At 47.7% G+C, this 22500-nt stretch overlaps 1 protein-coding gene across 4 annotated transcripts in view; it reads right to left on the reverse strand.

Moving 5' to 3' along the window:
* The window catches only part of DENND3 (DENN domain containing 3), a 27698-nt gene that overhangs the window by 3008 nt on the left and 2190 nt on the right, over positions 1-22500 (reverse strand). The window contains exons 3-13 of one of the 4 annotated variants that reach the window (XM_048507920.1): positions 22378-22500; positions 18466-18987; positions 16884-17146; positions 15499-15669; positions 12998-13127; positions 10829-10936; positions 8407-8543; positions 4350-4510; positions 3020-3195; positions 1620-1738; positions 1124-1261 (exon numbers count right to left, since the gene is read on the reverse strand). The exon at positions 22378-22500 is cut by the window's right edge and continues 59 nt beyond it. In XM_048507920.1, the coding sequence (XP_048363877.1) occupies positions 1124-1261; positions 1620-1738; positions 3020-3195; positions 4350-4510; positions 8407-8543; positions 10829-10936; positions 12998-13127; positions 15499-15669; positions 16884-17146; positions 18466-18987; positions 22378-22500 (2048 nt within the window). Of the gene's footprint in view, positions 1-1123; positions 1262-1619; positions 1739-3019; positions 3196-4349; positions 4511-8406; positions 8544-10828; positions 10937-12997; positions 13128-15498; positions 15670-16883; positions 17147-18465; positions 18988-22364 lie in introns of those variants that run through there. The other 3 variants (XM_048507921.1, XM_048507923.1, XM_048507922.1) reach the window with 3 other exon arrangements.

The raw sequence follows: 22500 nt of genomic DNA on the forward strand, positions 1-22500 counted from the left end.
CGGAAAGAACCGTGCAAGTACTTCAAGCAAGGACATTTGGGGTCTGTGGCTGGGAAGCTGCTTTTGAAGCTAAGGGCAGTTTCTTGAGCCTTTTGTGATAGGATCAAGCGGGAGCGGAGAAAGATCAACTCTGCCCCATTAAAAGGAATTCTACTGAGCAAGCACTGGCTGCTATCTGGACTTTTAACGTGGATTCACATGTATTTATTGATATCCTTCTTCTCTCCCCAGCTGGGACTCAAAGCAGCTCAGGACACTGTTCTCCCCTTCCTACATTTTCTAGCAACAACCCTGTGAGGTAGATCAGCCTGAGAGTTTGTGACCGGCCCAAGGTCACCCAGCGAGCTTCCATGACAAGAAGTGGGGATACGAACACAGGCTCCTTAGTGTCTTTGTCCACCACTTTATGGAGAGAGCCAGCATGGTGTAGTGGTTAAGAGTGGTCAACTCTAATCTGGAGATCCAGGTCTGACTCCCCGCTCCTCCACATGAACACTGGACTCTTATCTGGAGAACCAGGTTTGACTCCCCGCTCCTCCACTGAAGCCTGCTTGGGGACCTTGGCCAGTCTCAGCTCTCTCAGCACTCAGCCCCACCTACCCCACAAGGTGCCTGTTGTGGGGAGAGGAAGAAAAGGCAATTGTAAGCTTCTTTGAGACTCCTTACAAGAAGAGTATAAATCCAAACTCTTCTTCTCTTCTCCTATGGTATACACAAATCTGGCTCCCAATGTCAGTGCCCAGATGTCTTGCTGTGTAAGAATTGCAAATGTTTCCTGTAAATGCTTTCCTGTTTCCTTCTCCCTTCCCTGGCAATTCCCTGGCGCCAGCTCTCCTGCAAGAAGGTGCGAACGTTCCCAGGTTCCTTGAAGCTCTGTAGTGCAAATGTTATAAAATTTGTAAAGCACATTTGGTGTGGGTCAAATGTGGGGGGGGGGGGGGTTTGAAGGATATAATCTCTGGATCTAAGCTGGAGAGCTTAGATTCAGCTTTCTTTGTCACTCTACGCGTTGCAGAAATAAACTGCTTTAGGACTTTCCTACGGTCCCTGTTATTTCCACATTCGAGAGCCTGACACCCAATCCAAGATTGGCAAAGCAAAAACAGTTCTCTTCTGCACTCACCTGATTTTTCACTCTCATCATACAGGTGATCTCGACACAGTCTTGCAGGCTTATCTTTTGAGCAGGGGTAGAGAGATCTGCCAGATTCCAGACGTATAGGTCAGGACTCCCTGAGCACGATGCCCACAGTTGATCCCTCTAAGGCAGAAGACAGCCAAGGGCAGGGGTCAGCAACCTTTACCACCCAGAGAGCCATTTGGACCCATTTTCCATGGTCCCGATGATCTACCGAGCCGGAGAGGTGGCTCCACACGGAGCTGGCTCCAGTTTGGCCCCTCCACTCACCTTTTCCTGGAGGGACACGCCCACGCTACCCTCCGACCTCCAGGCCACGCGGAGCCGCAGTATAAGGCTGAAAGAGCCGCATGCGGCTCTGGAGCCGCGGCTTGCAGACCCCTGGTCAAGGGTAAAAGCAGAGCCCTTTTGGACAGAAGACTCCCCCTCCTTAGCTGGGCCTTTAAGTTTACAACAGTCAAGATGAACTTTTTCCATTTACCTCAGGACACAACTGGAAAGTCAGCAAGGACAGCGGGGGATCTCTCACAAGCTCTTCCGTTTTTACCTTCTGCCGAACAACGCCGGTTGTCGTGACAGCGAGAATACAGCTTCCGACACCTTCAGTGCAGAAACAAAGATAGGTTGAAATCTGGCACAAGTTTCTTACATTTCTGTTTTAACTAAAAGACCAGGGTGCCTGACCTTTCTCAACCTTTAGTGGAGCAGGAGTGGCGTAGGGGGTTAAGAGCTCGTGTATCTAATCTGGAGGAACCGGGTTTGATTCCCAGCTCTGCCGCCTGAGCTGTGGAGGCTTCTCTGGGGAATTCAGATTAGCCTGTGCACTCCCACACACGCCAGCTGGGTGACCTTGGGCGAGTCACAGCTTCTCAGAGCTCTCTCAGCCCCACCTACCTCTCAAGGTGTTTGTTGTGAGGGGGGAAGGGCAAGGAGATTGTAAGCCCCTTTGAGTCTCCTGCAGGAGAGAAAGGGGGGATATAAATCCAAACTCTTCTTCTCTTCTTCTTCAACAAGACACTTTCTCTAATTCTACCACGGGAGTTGTTATTTTGGTCTTGGGATATTTTTTTACACGAGGACAAGAATCATTTCCAAGAAAAGGTGGAAATGTTTGAAGCAGGGACTACCTACTTCAGGGTCCCCAACCTTCCTGAGTTTGCTGGCACCTTTGGAATTCCGATACCACTCAGCAGGGGGAGCTACACAATGGTCGCCACAGGAGGAGGGGCTGGCCACAAAACAGTTCCCACGGTCAACCTTCACTGAAGACTCTTTGGCAGCTGCTACCAAAACAGCATTTCAAAAGAATCTGCCCAGCCAATCAGAAGAGCCGTTGGCACAAGCCCTCTTCAGCCCTGCCCATTTTCTCCTCAGCCCCGCCCTATGGCGCCATGTTGGGACCCCAGTCTATTTCACCTTCTGAGGTTTCCCTTTCAGGTTGGCAACCTAAATTTTGGTGCCATATGCTTTCAACACTGGGGTGTGGGGGGCAGTACTGCACTTCTCTGGCATTGTTTACTGAATGTTCCATGTTGTTCATTTTACTGCCTCACTGTAGGGCAGTGATGGCGAACCTTTTTCAAGACCGAGTGCCCAAGTTGCAACCCAAAACCCGCTTATTTATCGCAAAGTGCCAATGCGGAAAAAAACCTGAATAACCTCCTCGAGCAGGGGCCGGCCTGCTGTAGCCTCCAGCAAGTCCCACATGTGTTGCTCTGCGCCTCTCTAGCATCTCTGCCGCCTTCCCCCCCCGGGCAGCAGCCACCTGGAGCACAGGCACCAGACCTGCCAGCCAAGTCCTCCCTACTCACTGAGGTGCACGCACATCAAGTCCAGCAACCCAGGCCAACCTTTAAAGCACATTAGACACAGGAAACATACAGCACCAAAGTCGGTTGTTGTGGAATTTGATGGACGTCAGAGTCTCGCAGGGCAGCTGAAACCGGTGGTTGACTTTCAAGGTGCTGACGTTCCAGGCGATCACCGTCCCGTCGATGCTGCATGAATATGCCTCTCTTTCATTGTGGGAGGGAAGCACAAGAGAAGACACTCTGGGTCTCCGATGGGGAGAAAGGATTTTAAATAAATGACTTAGGGTGAGGAAAGGACAGAAGAAGGAAACAGACAGGGCAGAAGTCACGTAACTCCCCATATTGTCCTCAGAAAGCTCCTCCATTCGTCGGAGGGGGACCTTCTGCTGATCCCCAGCCTGAAAGACACCTGGCTGGCTTCTACGAGGGCCAGGGCTTTTACGGTGGAGCAGGCTGCCTGCTGATATCAGACCTCTACGGGAACTATATCAATTCCACATGGCCTGCAAGACGTGGCTGTTCCACCAGGCCTCTTCCAACTAGCCAGCCGGAATGATCAAATATACTAGAACATCTTTCGGTCTCCAGGGGGGAGGAGGGGGGAAGAGGAGTGAAAATGGCAGTAAGGATTAATTTATATCATCTCAAATAAGCGTTACTGTAATTTTTTTGTTAATTGATTTTTAAAGTTTGTTTTTAAGGTTTAAAAGTTTGTTTTTAAAGACCAGGTGCTCGGGAGCAACAGCCGCAGAAGGCCGTTGCTTTCACATCCTGCATGTGAGCTCCCAAAGGCACCTGGTGGGCCACTGCGAGTAGCAGAGTGCTGGACTAGATGGACTCTGGTCTGATCCAGCTGGCTTGTTCTTATGTTCTTAAATGCCTTAGCAGACCAGGTGATAGGGAGCAACAGCCGCAGAAGGCTGCATGTGAACTTCCAAAGGCACCTAGTGGGCCACTGCGAGTAGCAGAGTGCTGGACTAGATGGACTCTGGTCTGATCCAGCAGGCTAGTTCTTACGTTCTTATGTTTTTTATCAGGATTTATATTTTAAAAGGTGTACGGTAGGATGTTTTAAATTGGGTTGTAACCTGCCCAGAGCCCCTGGGGGATGGGGTGGGATATAAATCCAACAAACAAACCAACAAATAAATAAGTAAGAAAGGGGGCAGGGAGGAAAATGACCATTACTGTCCTCAACCGTAAGACCAATGGTACAGCCTTGTCTTCTTACAGGCCCTGCGGAATTGCAACAGGTCTCACAGGGCCCTGGTCTCGTTTGACAGAGAGTTCCACCGGGCAGGGGCCAGAGCTTAAAATGCTCAGCCTGGCTGAGGACAGCCAGACAATACTGAAGAAGAAACCACCACCACCACCCCGGCCTGTTGTGGGGCCCAGCTGACCTGGACAAGCTGCCTCTGGCCTGCACAATGATGTCCTTGACTTCGCAGCGATGGTCATTCAGTTGCTTGTTGCAAGACATGCTGTGGGTGTTGATTATATAGATGATGGAGTCTTGGGAACCAATCCAGACTTGGCTCTGCTCTGCCATCACCATGCATTTCTGTATTTGCAAGACAGACGTCACGGCGATTGAACAAAGACACCCAGAAGGGACAAGAACTGAAAAGCTGCCCTGCAGTTGTTTTCTTCTTCACCCCTTCCCTATATCTATCTATCTATCTATCTATCCATCCATCCATCCATCCATCCATCCATCCATCCATCCATCCATCCATCCATCCATCCATCCATCCATCCATCCATCCATCCATCCATCCATCCATCCATCCATCCATCCATCCATCCATCCATCCATCCATCCATCCATCATCCATCCATCCATCCATCCATCCATCCATCCATCCATCCATCCATCCATCCATCCATCCATCCATCCATCCATCCATCCATCCATCCATCCATCCATCCATCCATCCATCCATCCATCCATCCATCCATCCATCCATCCATCCATCCATCCATCCATCTATCGAGAGAGATCAGCATACGAAGGTTGGGTATAAAAGAAGTGAATAAATAAATGGAAAAGAGCTCAGCAGAACACGGCAGATTCAGAAAAAACAGTCGCTACAAAAAGGTGGGTTACAGGTGAGCCTCCTGTTAATCCAATATTGCACATATCACTCTGTGGGTCTCCCATGGGCAGCTCCCTGAAATGAACCTTTGTCTGCTGGGGAGGAGGAACATAGATCTTTGCTGCACAAAGAGAAATGCCTCTGCCTGACACCTCTGGCACAGAGTAATATAAGAACATAAGAACTAGCCTGCTGGATCAGACCAGAGTCCATCTAGTCCAGCTCTCTGCTACTCGCAGTGGCCCACCAGGCGCCTTTGGGAGCTCACCTGCAGGATGTGAAAGCAATGGCCTTCTGCGGCTGTTGCTCCCAATCACCTGGTCTGTTAAGGCATTTGCAATCTCAAATCAAAGAGGATCAAGATTGGTAGCCATAAATCGACTTCATAAATCTGTCCAAGCCCTTTTTAAAGCTATCCAGGTTAGTGGCCATCACCACCTCCTGTGGCAGCATATTCCAAACACCAATCACACGTTGCGTGAAGAAGGGATTCCTTTTATTAGTCCTAATTCTTCCCCCCAGCATTTTCAATGTATGCCCCCTGGTTCTAGTATTGTGAGAAAGAGAGAAAAATTTATCTCTGTCAACATTTTCTACCCCATGCAAATGTATTCCACTTGTAGAGAAAATAGCTGTTTAGGGGGGAGAAGAAGGAGGAGGAGGAGGAGGAGAAGCAGAAGAGAAGAAGAAGAGTTTGGATTGATATCCCCCCTTTCTCTCCTGTAGGAGACTTAAAGGGGCTTACAATCTCCTTGCCCTTCCCCCCTCACAATAAACATCCTGTGAGGTAGGTGGGGCTGAGAGAGCTCAGAAGAACTGTGACTAGACCAAGGTCACCCAGCTGGCGTGTGTGGGAGTGCACAGGCTAATCTGAATTCCCCAGATAAGCCTCCACAGCTCAGGCGGCAGAGCTGGGAATCAAACCCGGTTCCTCCAGATTAGATGCATGAGCTCTTAACCTCCTACGCCACTGCTGCTCCTACAAGAAGGACACATAAGCCAGTGCCTCCCACGGCTGTCCCCACAGCAATACTGCCCCATAACATGGAGCTTCTGGCCAGAACTAGCACGCCTGTTTGGAAGTATAATCCGCCACCAGCCGTTTGGCTGAGATGAAGGGTAAGATAGCCTGTTGCCAACCACAGAACAAGAGGAAACAAAAACACACACATCCACTGCCATGGGTTACTAAGGTAAAAATTAACTGGGAAGAAGGTAAATTATAGCTTGAGGCAACAACACTCTGAAATATGCATCCAATTAACCTGCCACCTACTCTGTTTAGTTTTGGGTAAAAAGTTATTTTTATTTTGGGGGAGCAGATTTTAGTAAGTTTAAGTGTTAATTTCCACCACTTCTTTGACTGTACAACAAAACAGTGGTTATAGTTCATAAAAGGAGGACAGATTTATGGAGAAGTCGATCTATGGCTACCAATCTTGATCCTCCTTGATCTGAGATTGCAAAGGCCTTAGCAGACCAGGTGCTCAGGAGCAGCAGCAGCAGAAGGCCATTGCTTTCACCTCCTGCACGTGAGCTCCCAAAGGCACCTGGTGGGCCACTGCGAGTAGCAGAGAGCTGGACTGGATGGACTCTGGTCTGATCCAGCAGGCTCGTTCTTATGTTCTGAGGAGGAGGAGGAGGAGGAGGAGGAGTTTGGATTTATACCCACACCTTTCTCTCCTGTTAGGAGACTCAAGGTGCCTTACAAGTTCCTTTCCCTTCCTCTCCCCACAATAGACACCTTGTGTGGTAGGTGGGGCTGAGAGAGCTCCAAAGAACTGTGGCTAGCCCAAGGTCACCCAGCAGGAATATGTAGGAGTGCGGAAACACATCTGGTTCACCAGATAAGCCTCCGCCACTCAGGTGGAGGAGTGGGGAATCAAACCCAGTTCTCCAGATTAGAATCCACCTGCTCTTAACCACTACACCATGCTGATTTCCAGCGCTTCACGCTACATCATGTAGTGGTGGAAAGTGCCCTCAAGTCACAGTCGATTTATGGAGACCCCACAGGGTTTTCAAGGCAAGCGACAAACAGAGGTAGACTGCGATTGCGGGCTTCTGTGTAGCAACTCTGGACTTCTTTGGTGGTCTCCCATCCAAGTACAAACCAGGGCCAACCCTGCTTAGCTTCCCAAATCTGATGAGATCAGGCTGCCGTGGGCCATCTTGACTCAGAGCAACATGCTGTTTTCATTTATCCCGCGGCTTGTGCTTCTCATATGCAGACGTTTAGTAAACATTTACACATCAAATCGTAAAACCAGTGCCTAAAAACCATGACACCATATTACTCAGTTCCCAATAAAATAACTAAAAACATTACACACACAACATTGCTAGGTCACGCTCTATAAAATAGGGCAGAGTTTGACACTCGCCCAGTTTGGTTGGTACGTTTAATCGTTCCGAAACTTCATCCTTATAAGAATGAAGAGGTCATTCTCTTACGATGTCCGTCGGCTCCACAATCGCATTCTGGGGATTAGAGCATGTCATCAATGCAAGAAGTGTGTGTATCCTTTTTTTAAAAAATTATGATTTATACCCCACTTTTCTGAACTGTAAGGAGTCTCAAAGTTTTCGATATACTAACCCAAAATAAGACGTGGCAAGATAAACAGAATGAAATTTTGAAGATATGGATAATATACGTGGACTGGATGAAAGAAGCTCGAGTCAACGAAGAAATAGGGGAGAAGAGGCTACAGAGAATGAACTTACTGCTGTTTGTGTGACAAAACTATGAAGAAGAAGCAATGGGGGAGGGAAAAAAGGGGGGGAAAGTATTGTTTGGAAATGTTGAAGAAGAAAATTACTATAAACTGTAAAATTCAAATGATACAATTAAAAAAAATGGAAAGGAAAAGAAGGAGTCTCAAAGTGGCTTACAAACACCCTCCCTTCTCCCTGCAACAGACAACCTTCTGAGGTAGGTGGGGGTATGAGAGTTCTGAAAGAACTGTGACTGGCCCAGGGTCACCCAACAGGAGTGGGGGAAACAGAGGTGGTTTGCCATTGCCTGGCTCTGCATAGCAACACTGGGCTCCTGTGGTGGTCTGCCATCCACGTATTGACCAGGGCTGACTAAGGTCTGAAAAGGTCAGATTAGCTTGGGTCAACCAAGTCAGGGCAGAGATGGCTTGCCATAGCCTATGTCTGTTCAGCAGCCCTGGTGGTCCCAAGCAAGTACAAACAAGATCTGAATAGTTCTCATTTTACATATTTTTTTCCTGTATGCTCCCTAGCAGAATTTGTCGAGAAGAGTCATACTAATGCGTTCCAAAACCACCTCTGCCAATCATACTATGCAAGAAAATAAATCTTCTGCGATCTCCACACAGTAAATGCCACTCACCAGTTTAGAGCTTCCCACTTTAAAACAGTGCTGTTTGGACCACGTAGATGCATCGAAGACGGCCACCTTCCCCTCATCCAAAGCACACCACAGCTTGGGGTGGGCATCTCCGTGCTTTTCCACTGTATCAAGTTGTCCTGAACATCAGAGGGAGACAGAAAGGGAGAAAGAAGAACATAAGAACATAAGAACTAGCCTGCTGGATCAGACCAGAGTCCATCTAGTCCAGCACTCTGCTACTCGCAGTGGCCCACCAGGTGCCTTTGGGAGCTCACATGTAGGAGGTGAAAGCCAGAAGAGGACATTGATCCAGCTGGATGAGTTAAATGAAACTGATGCTGGAGAACATCACAAAAAACACCTGTATCTCTGAAGACTCACTGCACGCCCTGTTAATGCCTCTCTTGGCTGTGACTTCTTGAATAACGTTCTGCTCAAGACCTTCTTGCGTTCAGGACAAACCTCCATGAAGTCTAACAGCATCTGGACAATGCACTGTCAAAGGCTTTCTTGGCCAGAATCACTAGGGTGTTGTGGGTTTTCCAAGTTGTATGGCTGTGTCCCAGTAGCATTTTCTCCTGACGTTTTGCCTGCATCTGTGGCTGGCATCTTCAGAGAAGATGCCAGCCACAGATGCAGGCAAAACGTCAGGAGAAAATGCTACTGGGACACAGTCATACAACCTGGAAAACCCACAACACCCTAGCATCTGGACACTTAGGGTGATGCCTCATATGTATACGTGCAGCTGTCATTTAACTGATACAAGGGTCCCCAACATGGCACCTGTGGGCACCTGCTGACACCTTTCCGGGCACCCATCAAGGGTCAGGTTGGAGCTTTGACTGGCTGCGCATTTTTTTAAAAGATGCTTTGGCAACAACTGCTGCTGTAACGTGAGGATCTTCATGGAATGACTAATGGTAAGCCGCAGAAGTCATTTTATGGTTGTGCCCACCATGCTTGTATCAGAATTCCAAACCCACCCACAGGCTCAAAAACGTTGTAACTCCTGCTGTACAACAGAGCAAACAGCTGCCATAAAAGGGGAGGGGCCCGGCATCTGGACATGGCCCACCCACCCTAGTGGAGGGAGGGGTGGCATGCGAGGGAGGGGAGGGAGGGGCCCGGCATCTGGACATGGCCCACCCTAGCGGAGGGAGGGGGAGGTGTACCATGTAAGGGAAGGGGAGGGAGGGAGGGGAGAGAGTTTTCCTTCATGTTACTGGGGGGAGGGGGCTTTTCACAACATCCTCCTAATCTGAACCTACTTTACATGGCTAATGAGAAGATTACGCTAGAAGACTCCATCCTAACCTACCCAGGATGCTAAAACATCCAGGAACTGTGAAGTAACTAGTAGAGAAGCCCCCAAGAAAACTGTACAATTCAAGAAAGCGCCTATAAACAGAATGCAAAGTCCACAAAACATATGTGTGGAAATCACCAGTAACATTTAAATGCATTGTTGTATTAACTTCGTATCAACTTAAATATATTATCTTCACACCACCAGAACACAAAACAGCAAGTATAATCTAACAAGTCCAGATTTAAATCAGATAAAAAGTCCGAGACTGAATCCTCTAACAGGATTCTTGGGTCTATCTTGTTTCGAATGTAGTCCTTCTTCAGGGAAGGTCATCAAAGTCAAGCTGTATATTCATCTGTCATAACAATCGACCTTCACAAGAAAAGCTTCACAAATGTCATTCTGAGCACGCATCCACCATCTCATAGTTTCATCAGGGCTGCGGCAATTTATGTGTATTTCATAACTCTCGTGTGAGGATACGCTGCCTGCAGTGACATAAATCCCTCAAATGAATCCAGGAACAGCGGCCTCCAAGAATTTTAAGGCGACAGGTGTTACATGTCAGGGATCTCAGAAAGAAGCAAAACGTAACCGGGTGCCATTGAACATGGCCTCTCCAGGAGCAGCAGTGGCGTAGGAGGTTAAGAGCTCTATCTAATCTGGAGGAACCGGGTTTGATTCCCAGCTCTGCCTCCTGAGCTGTGGAGGCTTATCTGGGGAATTCAGATTAGCCTGTACACTCCCACACATGCCAGCTGGGTGACCTTGGGCTAGTCACAGCTTCTCGGAGCTCTCTCAGCCCCACCCACCTCACAGGGTGTTTGCTGTGAGGGGGAAGGGCAAGGAGACTGTCAGCCCCTTTGAGTCTCCTGCAGGAGAGAAAGGGGGGATACAAATCCAAACTACTACTATTACTACTACTACTACTACTACTACTACTACTACTACTACTACTACTACTCCATCCTCCTCCTCCTCCTTTCAACCTATCCCACAGGGCTAATGAAACTGATTAAGGCAGAAGACACCAACCTGCCCCCGCCTCTGAACCAGCTCCGCTCTTCTCTCAACCCCACACTAACCCCACACTAACCCCAAGATCCATACCTGGTGTATAAAGCAAGAACTCCACCGACTGCGGGAAAGTTTCACCTGAGGATGGATTGATCTTGTGCTTCAGTGTTTCTGCTGTTGTTTTGGGGACCATCATGGGCACTGGAGAATAAGCAAATAAATATGTATAAATATGTATTATACTTTAAGTGGTAAGATGGGTTGGAGCCAGTTGCAAAAGTGGCAGAAGGAATTGCCAGTGTTAATCTTTTCCCACCTCCACCTTGATCTAGCACAGGGGGCTCCAATGTGCAAATGTTTGTACAAAGTGGGCAGGGGCTTCGGCCCAACAAGGCTTCTGATTGGCTGTGCAGATTTAAAGGCATCCTGTAAAACTGAGCTTAAATGTTGAAGAGTTACTTTAAGAATTACACATAACTTCACTCCCTGAGATTTTGTGGTTGGCTCCACCTCTTGTGGCAGCCACTTTGTGGTTGCCCCCACCATCTGGTGTCAGAATTCCAAACATGGGACCCCGGATCTAATAGAAGGGTGAAAGATGAAACTTGGCCCAATTCTCCCTCCTCATTTCTGCATCCCATATTGGGGAGCATTTTAGACAATGAAGGTTCCCTGACTTCCAGTACAAGCAGGAGGCAGATGGGAGAAGCCCGATTTACTTCTGCAAGAATACACTGGATACAAATATATATATATATATTGAGTACAAATATATATATATTGAGTACAAATATATATATATATTGAATACACTGGATACAAATATATATATTTATATATATATAAATAACTCAAGCATGAAAGGAAGTCAGAGCAGTCAAAGCAAGACATGTTGTTCCCTCCATCGTGGCCCAAGGCCTGGCTAAGATTTGTTATGGTAACCTACACTTTTTAGTAATGAAAAAAAAATGAAGAGACATTTAAATGCTTTGGTTTTAGTGACACAGGAGACAGCCAGAACATCCGACAGTGTGTTTTGCTCATTGTCTAAGAATAGAAATTTGCCATCTGAAAATTCATGTTATCGTCTCCCACTGTTTGTTCTTCCAACGAATATTTCCAAACAGATGCCTGCCTTGCCTGTCCTTTCGATGGACGTGTGGTGGGGTTTCTGCAGAAGTGAATTTAGCACATGTTCATTATTACTCATGTGTGCTCCTTGAGTTAATCTTTTGCATTTGTCTTGATCTGAGATTGCAAATGCCTTAGCAGACCAGGTGCTCAGGAGCAGTAGCAGCAGAAGGCCATTGCTTTCACCTCCTGCCTGTGAGCTCCCAAAGGCACCTGGTGGGCCACTGCAAGTAGCAGAGTGCTGGACTAGATGGACTCTGGTCTGATCCAGCAGGCTAGTTCTTATGTTCTTATGTGACACGTGCGAGTTTAATTCTGTCCCAGTAATTATTTTTCTCATTTTATAACACTGTCTTCAGGGGTTGTTTTTTCCTCCATTGGCTGATGAGCCTGCCTCTTACAGTTCACGTAAGGTGGGTTTTTTAAGAATGTTTTTTGTTCCCTCTTGGGTCCATGCACAGGCCTGTGAAGCAGCGGCACACCGGTATGAACAATACCAGTGGAGCCCTGGGGCCGTTCATACACTTCCATGTGGGTGGCCCTGGAGCTGCTGCAGCCCACGAAGACGCCTTCGCGTGGTGGCACCTCCGTTTTGTTTGTAAACTTACCTTATCTTCCTCTGCAGGGACAAGGGGACACGCCCCCGTGGCCATGGCAATGCCTCGGGGGTTGGAAGGCAGGAGGCGTGTCCCCTTGTCCCTGCAGAGCTCCGCAGGGGAAGGGAAGCTTACAAACAAAACAGAGGCGTCTCCGACCCGATGGCGACTGCTTGGCACCGGGTGCAAAACACTGTTTCTGAAAAGACTCGCTTTCAGAACCAGCGTTTCCCCGCCGGTTGGGAGGAGAAAGCACGGTGCTGCTTCGTTGCAGAGGCGGCAGCCGTGCGAAGTACTCCCCTGGAACGGTGTTTTTACTGTTCCAGGGGCACTGCTTGTGGCCCGTGCGGTGTGGGCCTTGGTGCTGTTTTGGGGGCTTGTTATGAGTACCCACCAACTCAGACACACCATCTTCTTCGTTATTCCTGGGCTTCTCTCCATACACAGGTGCAACTTTCCCTCAGAACTGGAGGTCACATCATTATATACAGAGCGAATTGCTCCAGGAGCGTCCTAGAACAACAAGATAGCTCACCTTCATTCCTCATCTTGTCAAAATAAGACAGTTTGGAAGCAGCATATATGATCTTGGAAGACTGCAAGGCACCCACGACAGCGTCCATCAGAAGAACATTGGTAAGGGCTTGCTGAATGTACTGAGGATCCTGGCGGGGGGTGGGGGGGTGGGAGGGGAGCAAACAAAAGCCACAATTTCAATTTGCATTTTATTTCCTGTTCGCACAAGAAGTTCCATCTTACATCCTTCCTAACAGCCCGCTAACACATCTATTAAAGTTGCTAAAAGTCAAACCTCTTAAAGATTTACACCACATGACATGTCCACAGTTTTAGTTCCGCCACCCACTTAGAAAGACAGTGACAGATTGGGATGTTTTATCCTCTCCCACTCTGTTCATCTAAGGCAGCCATTCTCAACCAGGGTTCCCTGGTACCCTGGGGTGCCATGAGCATGTCCCAGGGGTACCGCGGCAACACTACCCCCCCCCCCTCATTTTTGTGGTGTCTCCCACCGGCGCCAGCAAGGACATGGAGCTGGCCCATGGGGCAGGGCCTGCCACAAGGTCAGCAGCCACCACCCCCCCCAGTGCTACCCTTCACCCTGGGAGGGGAAGGTGGGGGGTGTGGCAAGCAGGGGCAATGGGAGGGGAAGGTGAAGGGTGGCGGCAGGGGTACCGTGAGATATGAAGAGTGAGGTCAAGGGTACCCTGACCTCGAAAAGATTGGGAAACACTGATCTAAGGCATCCTGATTTGGTGGTAACGCACTAAAAAAAAGGTAAACATAAAGAGAAGGTGAAATCTTTACTGCACCGGCCAGTCCATGATCTCCTAGAAAAGCAAGCCAAGGGTTTTTGCCTCTTTGAGAGGCAAAATTTATAAAAGGATTTATAAAACACCAAGCTATGACCTTCAGTCACCTCCAGTGTTTCTGTCTGAATACATACTTCTTACACTTTTTAACAGATCCTGGACAGATAGAAAGCTTTTTTACACCGACGTGGAACAGGTGAACTGGGCACGTGCCAGCTGGGTGACCTCTGACAGCTCTTTTGACCTTGTGAGGGACAGAAAGAATGCTGGAGTCTGAGTTGTTTTCGTGAACAGAGAGCCAGTTTTATATTATGTCTGGTTGGATGGCTGTGGCGTATCGTGTGCTGCAAGAGCAATCGATTCCTCAGTAAGTGAGGCATTGATCGATCTTGCAAATGGGACAAACAAAGCCATGAGATGAAAACAAACCAAGTAGTAGAACAAGGCTGTGTACAGACATACATCATGGCGGCAGCAAGTCATCTGTGGAAGCCCGCTCACTGCGTATCTGACAGAAGCACAGCATTCCACCAAGGAACAGGTTTTCTACAGTACTGTACGAACCAGATACTTCTTCCCGGATTAATCTCTCCCTAATTTTACCTTATTTACATTGCCAGTTATGATTGGCTCAGCATTGTGCCCACCTTTGGGGACTCAAAGCATTAGCTTCACAATTCAACACTTAAAGTTGAGAGGGCTTCTCTCTGTGATCTTAGCTCCTGGGCAGGAATGAATGGGAAATGACACCTATTCACATACCCTAGTTCGGTGATGGTGAACCTTTTCGAGACCGAGTGCCCAAATTGCAACACAAAACCCACTTATTTATTGCAAAGTGCCAACACAGCAATTTAACCTGAATACTGAGGTTTTCGTTTAGAAAAAACGGTTGCCTCCGAGGCACGTGTTACTCAGGAGTAAGCTTGTTGGTAGTCAGTGGCTTTGCTTTGAAGCAACCATTCAACTCTTCGAACGGGTGAATCATGACCCTAGCAGGGTTTACTCAGAAGCAAGCCCCATTGCCAGCAATCAAGCTTACTCCAGGTAAAGGATCGTGTTTTAGTTCCTCGCATGAAAATCAGTGGGGTTTAACAGCGCTTAACAGGGTTACCTATACTGCTTCCCCAAAACTAGGTCTTAGGTTTAATGCTAATAAACAAGCCCAGTGGCCCAGGTCAGCGTAGTTGTGTGTGTGTAGGGGGCAATTTCCCCCCACATGATGAACTCTTGTTTGCGCGTGCCCACAGAGAGGGCTCTGAGTGCCACTTCTGGCACCCGTGCCATAGGTTCACCACCACTGCCCTAGTTTCAAGCAATGTAGGGTTTCAAAGGTCAAAACCAACACCTTGGATCAGACTCGGGACCAGACTGGTAGCCTCCCTGCTGTAGGATTGGGGTCATGTGATCCCAGAAACTAGCTGCAAGCAGCAGTCTTGCTGCAGCAATCTAAACTACATGAAGCCTCTGAACACAGTTAACAAAAAGGAAATCATTTATAAAGGGTTGAGAACCTACTTAAAGCATTGAGGGGGAGGAGATGCTGTATACATGTCAGCTGGGGGGGTGCGGGGGTGGGCAGACTTCACCCTGCAGTTAAATAACCTACATCTTTTTTGAAAAGTATGCCAAAATGCACCCTAACACTTTTTGAAGAAAAAACAATAAAAGGACATCTTTCAGCTGCCAGCATTAAGTGTCAAACCTTGTGATCATCCGCCATTTTCTTCCCAGCCCACATCTCTTTCACCATCAAGTGCCAAAGGTCGCACTCTGACTTCAGATTTGCTTCAAATACTTCCTTTCTGGACATGACTTTTATCTTCAGCGTAGGAATCCTGAGGAGAAGAAAGGCAACTGTGGTGCTCTTCACTTCCTGGAAAGGGGAAAAAAGACCCAGAAAAACAAGAATTTCAGTGGGCAAGAGAGGGGATGAATTCTACCACATTCGGCTCTTGTGGGTTTTCTGAGTTGCGTGGCCGTGGTCTGGCAGTTTTAGCTCCTACCATTTAGCCCGCATCTATGGCTGGCATCTACAGAGGCATCTCATGGTGAGATGTGTTTCGCTTGTGGAACAGTGTGGAGTGATTTGTGTGCTGCGGTATCTGTTTTGTTCCCTGCACGGGCGGAGGAAGGGGTGAGGCACAATTGCCTGGACAATTCACAACAGCCAGTTGGTTCCAGCTGTGAATGCCCTCTATCACTATCTCTTCTTCTGGTCCATCTCTCAACCACCACCCCACTTCCTACCCATCCCTTCTTGCATCTTTTCAGGTCCCCTAGAGCACAAGTTTCTTGCAGTAGCTAAGTAATAGCAATGTGCAACCCACAAGCAATCAATTCCCCATGGAATAGTAAGTACTTCAACCTTCATTTCAAAAGGGGTGGAAAAGGGCAAAGAGGTGTCCACATGTGTAGTAAAGCTGCTGCAGCTGTCCTCACTATTGATCAAGTTGCTGTGATTCGGTACCTTTACAACACCTGTATACTCTGGACATCTTCAGAGGCTCTGCTCTGTAGTTCCCCACCCCCCACCCCACCCCCACACACCTTATGAGGCTGGAAAGGTGGCAACCTTAGAAAGGGACTTCTCGGTTGTGGCACCAAAACTTTAGGCCCTAGGGAGATTTGTGCGTCTCCCTCTGTTGGCATCTTTCCCCAGGAGGTAAAAACTTATTTGTCTGACTTGGCATACCCTCAAAATCAGTTACTACCTCTTCTTCCTGGTTCAGATGTTATGGTTTTTATTACTGAATTCTTTTATTTATTTAACAGTGCAAACATTTTTAATTTTTTAATGTTCTCTGATTCAGAAACACTGAGAAAGTGGGATTCAAGTGTTTTATATAAGCTCATTATGATACAGGTGATGCCACATAAGTACTTCACATCAAATTCTGCATAACATCTTAACGACAACTTCTTACATGTGTTGCCTAAATATTTTGCTCTCTCGCATCTGCATCAACCTCACAGCACTTGTTTTCAGACCTTCCAGGGGATTCAGAGTCTAGAATCTATCACCGTGTAATAAAGATCTTTTTTTTAAATCATTGGGTTATTCTGTTCTTGCATCTCTGTCAGGTTCACCTCTATGTCCCGGAAAGTAGCAATCTCTTCATAGCCAGGCTGGCCTCCTTCAGTCAAGAGAAACAAGCGCTTCTGAGTCATGGCTATTTTCCCAACGCCTTTGTTCGTTTTAACCGAGGCTGACAACTTGTAGACGCATTCGTTTTTGTCCAGGCGTGCGATCACGGTGGGTGGCAGGTTTACATCTTGCGCCTCCGATTCTGTCTCCTTCCAGTAGTTGTAAAAGTCTTTAAAGGTTTCTGGGTCTATTTGTTTCTGGTGGCCTTTAAATTGGAAAAGCTCGTTAATTGTCAGCAATGTTAACAGCTTCTGTGCTAACGGCTAGAAGACGTCAATGTGACAACATTCCTGATGGATCAGACCAAACCATCTACCTTCCCCCCACCCCCGTGCCCAACTGTGCCCAACACGTTCAAGGTGCTTGTACTTACATACAAAGCCCTAAATGGTCTGGGGCCCACGTACGTTAGGGACCATCTCTCTGGAACGTTCCCCCAAAGGACACTCAGATCTGGGAGTAATAATCCACTGATGGCCTCTGGCCCCAGAGAAGCTTGGTAAGCCTCAACCAAGCCCTGGCCAGAACACTCTGTCTTCCAGGGCCCTGCAGGATCTTACGCAATTGTGCAGAGCCCATAACATGAAGCTGTTCCACCCAGCCTATGGTTACCATCTGGCATCCCCCCTCCCCTTTATTTTCCATCATGATATTAATAATGAGTTTATGGGCCTTTCCCCACTTACCTTAAGACCTACTTGAGGAGAGTAGCACGGGGTCCCCTGGCACTCCCCACGAGAGGGGCGGCAACAGCGCAACCGCCCAGATGCTGCCGCTGTCGCGCCCCCTCAGCGCGAGGCATCCCTGGCGCTCTTGCAAAGGGCGCCTTTTGATGACCCTGCGCAGAGCGCGGGATCGTGGGGACTCTTGGGCGCGCACCAGGGATGCCGTGTGCTGGGAATTGCGTGCAGCGACAGCAGCCGAGGGAAACGTGGGGAAAGGCGCCGCGTCACCCCTATAGGACTGTTATATCTTTCCTCTTGGGTCAAACTGAAATTGATTGGTCTTACTGGAATGTTTTAATATTTGTAGATGATTTTATGTTTTATATGTATGATTATATTCATGTTGTAAGCCGCCCTGGGCCCGGAAGGGTAAGGGTGGCCTATCAAATCTACATAAAGTTTAAGACATACAAAAGAAGGGGGGGTGGATTTATACCCCACCTTTCTCTCCTGTAAGGAAACTCAAGGTGGCTTACAAACTCCTTTCCCTTCCTCTCCCCACAACAGACACTTTGTGAGGTTGATGGGGCTGAGAGAGTTCAGAGAGAACTGTGACTAGCCCAAGGTAACCCAGCAAGAACGTAGGAATGCGAAAACAAATCTGGTTCACCGGATAATCCTCTGCCACTCAGATGGAGGAGTGGGGAATCAAACCGGTTCTCCAGATTAGAATCCACCTGCTCTTAACCACTGCACCACACTGACTAAGCTGCCCTGAGCCCAGAAGGGGAGACGTGGCCTATTAAACCTACGTAAAATAAAATGAAGGCATGCAAGTCTTTCCACTGTTTTTACCTACCTACAGTTAACGCGTCAAACAGCCGGTGTATCGTGTCGATATCTTTGACAATCCCAGATTCCTGGATCCGTTTCACAAAGTCATCCAGCTGCATGTGAGTTTTTGGCAACTCGAAGTTCTTCACGTGATCGTCCACTTTGACGATTTCCCTCTGCTTATCCAGCACCTGACTGATCAGCCTCTTCAGCTCGGGCTTCTGCTCCGCCTGGGACCGGTCCGAAGGAGGAAGCGTTTCCACCACCTTCCTCACGAGATCGGCCGGGAATATCCCTACATCCGTCTTGTACAGGTTTTGGAAATCCGAAAGGGCATTCAGAAGCTTTCCTTGCATCAAACCGATAAGCCCCCGGAGGTAGAAATACCTGGCCAGCAGCGCAGAGTTCTCGGGGGGCAAAATATTTATAGCTCTGCTGAGATGGCTGATGAAATCAATATAGTAGGAAAGGACACACTGGCCCACAAGAGGGAAGTGGATCTCTGGGATCTTGAAAGTGCTCACGGATTTAGAAACCAATCTTGCGGCTGGAAAAAAGGAAACAACAAAAAAGCTATCTATCACAGCACAAGCCTTTATTGGCATATAAAACGGGACAAAATTTTAAAACAAATCTGCAACAGTTTCACAAAAGAGCACATCAGAGCTGTTCAGGAGATTGGGTATCTTATAACACTCATGCCACTGAGAACATTGCAAGAAAATGGAATTCATGTATTTCATGCGTATCTTATTGTATTTAGGGCATACAAACAGAGAATGGTCAAGTGTTTCAACCGTAGTCATATCACATGAACAAACTCTTTTAGAACGTTCCATATTCTTGAATCTTCCCTCCAGCAGAGCTGATGGCAGCACATTACATCTTGCAGTAGCCAAGGCTCTCCTCTGGGTGGGATTAATCAGCAGACGAAGATATGCTGCCATAATTCCACGCTCGCATGGGATTAATAATGTAGTCGGAGAACAGGTTGTCTTGGCAGCACGAGTCAAATTATGAAAATCAAGATCCAAGAGCCTATTCTTAACTAGTCTGAAGGCTTCCACCTTTGTGAGCATAAGGAGTGATTCCAAGGGGAAAAGCTATCTATGCATACACACCAAAAGCCGCTAAGATGCACCCTTAACTCACTCTGGCCCCACCAACCTTAGTGAGGGTTCCTTTCATTTCTGGAATGTGCTTTCCAGAAACGGCTGAGGGGAAAAGGGCTGAATGAACAATGTAGGGCTTCGCAGAAGGTTACGTTGGCTTTCAAGGTCTGACCACCGGTCCACAACGTCCCTGTGAGGCCGGGACCTGGACTTCGAAATAGAAGCCCGTGTGGCAAAAGGAGAGAGGAGAAATGCCACTGGAACTGATCCTAGTACAAAGTTCTAGGAGTGGGCTGCAAGTTTCAGGGAGGAGGGAGACCGCTTATGGAAAAAGAACGTGTAGGCCTCTGTCCAAGAACAAGAATTTAGGGAAAACAAGTCTGCTCCAAAATGGCTCAGGATCATGTTCAAGGAGGCCCGGATGACTGCGAAATCTCAGCGGGAAAACAGTAAGACCGCAGCTTTTCAACACATGCTCAGGATTTACTCTGGCATGAGCCTTTGTGAGTCACTCATATGGAGGGACCCCCGGTTCACAAAAATTCACAAAGGTTTATGCAGGATTTTGTGCAGAGATGCCGCTGGGACTCCTGCTTGAAGCTAATGTGGCTACCTCTCTGGGATTAAGTCACTGATATGGCTCAAGAATTTGCCCCATTTTGTGGTTTTGACCTTCTAGAGCAGGGGTCTGCAACCTGCGGCTCCGGAGCAGCATGCGGCTCTTTCGTCCTTGTACTGCGGCTCCACGTGGCTTAGGTCCTCTCAGCCTCCTACAGAGAGTCGCCCTAAGGGTTAATGGGAAAGAGTCCCTGTTCCTAGAGAGGCACAGCCCGAGACAGCTTATAAAACTCTCTCTCTCTCTCTCTCTCTCTCTCTCTCTCTCTCTGTGTGTGTGTATGTGTGTGTGTGTGTGTGTCTCTCTCTCTCTCTCTCTCTCTCTCTCTCTCTCTCTCTCTCTCTCTCTTCAGGATTATAGACCAGTGGCACTCACCCCCATCATCATGAAGTGTTTTGAAAAACTGGTCCATAGGCATATTAGTTCTTGCCTTCCAGATACATTTGATAAACATCAGTTCGCATATCGGACTAATAGATCTACGGAGGACGCCATTGCCATTAGCCTCCACACTGCTTTGACGCATCTGGAACAACAGGGGAATTATGTGTGAATGCTCTTTGCGGACTTTAGTTCCGCATTTAATACAATCTCGCCACAAAGACTGGTGACAAAACTTGTGGATCTTGGACTCTCACATTCAATCTGTTTGTGGATTAGGGACTTCTTGTCTGGGCGTTCCCAGAGGGTTAGACTGGAAATCGAGGTTTCCTCAGTTCTTACTCTAAATATGGGAGCATACAGGGCCCCGAGCCCTTTACTGTTCCTGCCTTATACATATGATTGTACTCCTGTCTATCATAGTAACACCATTATCAAATTTGCTGATGACACAACGGTGGTGGGGCTCATCTCTGGAGGGATGAGTCTGCCCTATCGGAATGAAGTGGACCGACTGCTCTCATGGTGCAGGGAAAAAAATAACCTGGTTCTTAACACTAACAAGACAAAAGAGACTCATAGTGGACTATAGAAGGAATAGCTCAGAAATTCAGCCCTTGACTAGAAATGGGAAGCAAGGGGAGCGGGTGGCTAGTTTTAAATTCACTAGGCGTTAAGAGGATTTGACCTGGGAGTACAGACTACCATGGTGGTTAAGAAAGCCCAGCAAGACTGTACTTTCTGAGACTTTTAAGGAAGCAACAACTAGATGGAAAACTTCTGGTGTCCTTTTACTTTAGCTGTGCTATCGAGAGTGTCCTAACCTACTGCATCTGTGTATGGTTCTCCAGTTGCACAGTGGCGAATAGGAGCTCCAAAGGGTGATCAATACTGCACAAAGGATTATCGGCTTACCCTCTCCCCTCCTTGGAAGAAATCTATAATGCCCGAAGTCTAAATAAAGCCCAAAATATTCTAAAGGGACCCGTCTCATCCAGCACACTCTCTTTTAAACTGCTACCATCTGGCAGGCGATACAGGGCCCTCAGAACTAGGACAAAGGAGGCTTAGAGACAGCTTCTACTCTAGAGTGATGTATTTGGGGCTATGTAGGGATGGGTGTGAGGATGATGATGTATGAGTCTGAGAGTGCATGAGTCTGAAATTGTATGTGAGTCTGTGTGGTATTGCATCGAGGAATGCTGCTGTAGAATTTAGTGTGTGCGTGCTACAATGCACCTTGAAGGCAAACAATATTTATTCCAGTGTAGGTGTCTGGGAGCCAGATCCACTTCAACAAATGCAAGGACTGTGTCTCCTTGGCATTTATTTGTTCTCAGGAGTTGGAAGCAAGAAGGTTATCATGTATGCAGGGATATCACAAAGAAAGGCAGGTTTGAAACAAAAAAACAATCAAACGGGAAACCGATCTACACTAAATGGGTGAGGACCATTCCTAACTGTAGAAGTCAGGCTGAGCAAGATAAACACAAGATCAGACCTATTCAAGAAAGGTGCATTACGAGACAAAATAATCCAAACAAAACATCCATAATGGGTGGTTCACACTGAACTGTTAACACCTCCAGTGAGTAAGGAAACTTAACCTTTTGTCCCAGCATGGGGGGGGGGGGGGGGGGAAACAGTACTGAATCACCTGATGAATTCTAATTCAGCATTTCCATGTTGGAATCTCCCTTTGAAGTTATTTTGCAGAATAGCAACATTTATATTAGAAACAGACAGGACAGGAAGGCTTCTGCAAGGACCCTGCTTGGAAATCAGTAAGCAAGAAAACTTAAGATGGTTGGTTACCTTTTCTCCTTACCAAGCTTAGTGTTTATTCTCCGGAGAGATGAATTCCTAGCAGGGTAATCCTTCGGCTTGATGTCCTGCAGATTGGGCAGACTCATTCCCATCCGTTTGCTGATCATGTATTCAGGACGAAACC

The sequence above is a fragment of the Sphaerodactylus townsendi genome, linkage group LG09, assembly GCF_021028975.2.
Source record: "Sphaerodactylus townsendi isolate TG3544 linkage group LG09, MPM_Stown_v2.3, whole genome shotgun sequence".
Lineage (NCBI taxonomy): Eukaryota > Metazoa > Chordata > Lepidosauria > Squamata > Sphaerodactylidae > Sphaerodactylus > Sphaerodactylus townsendi.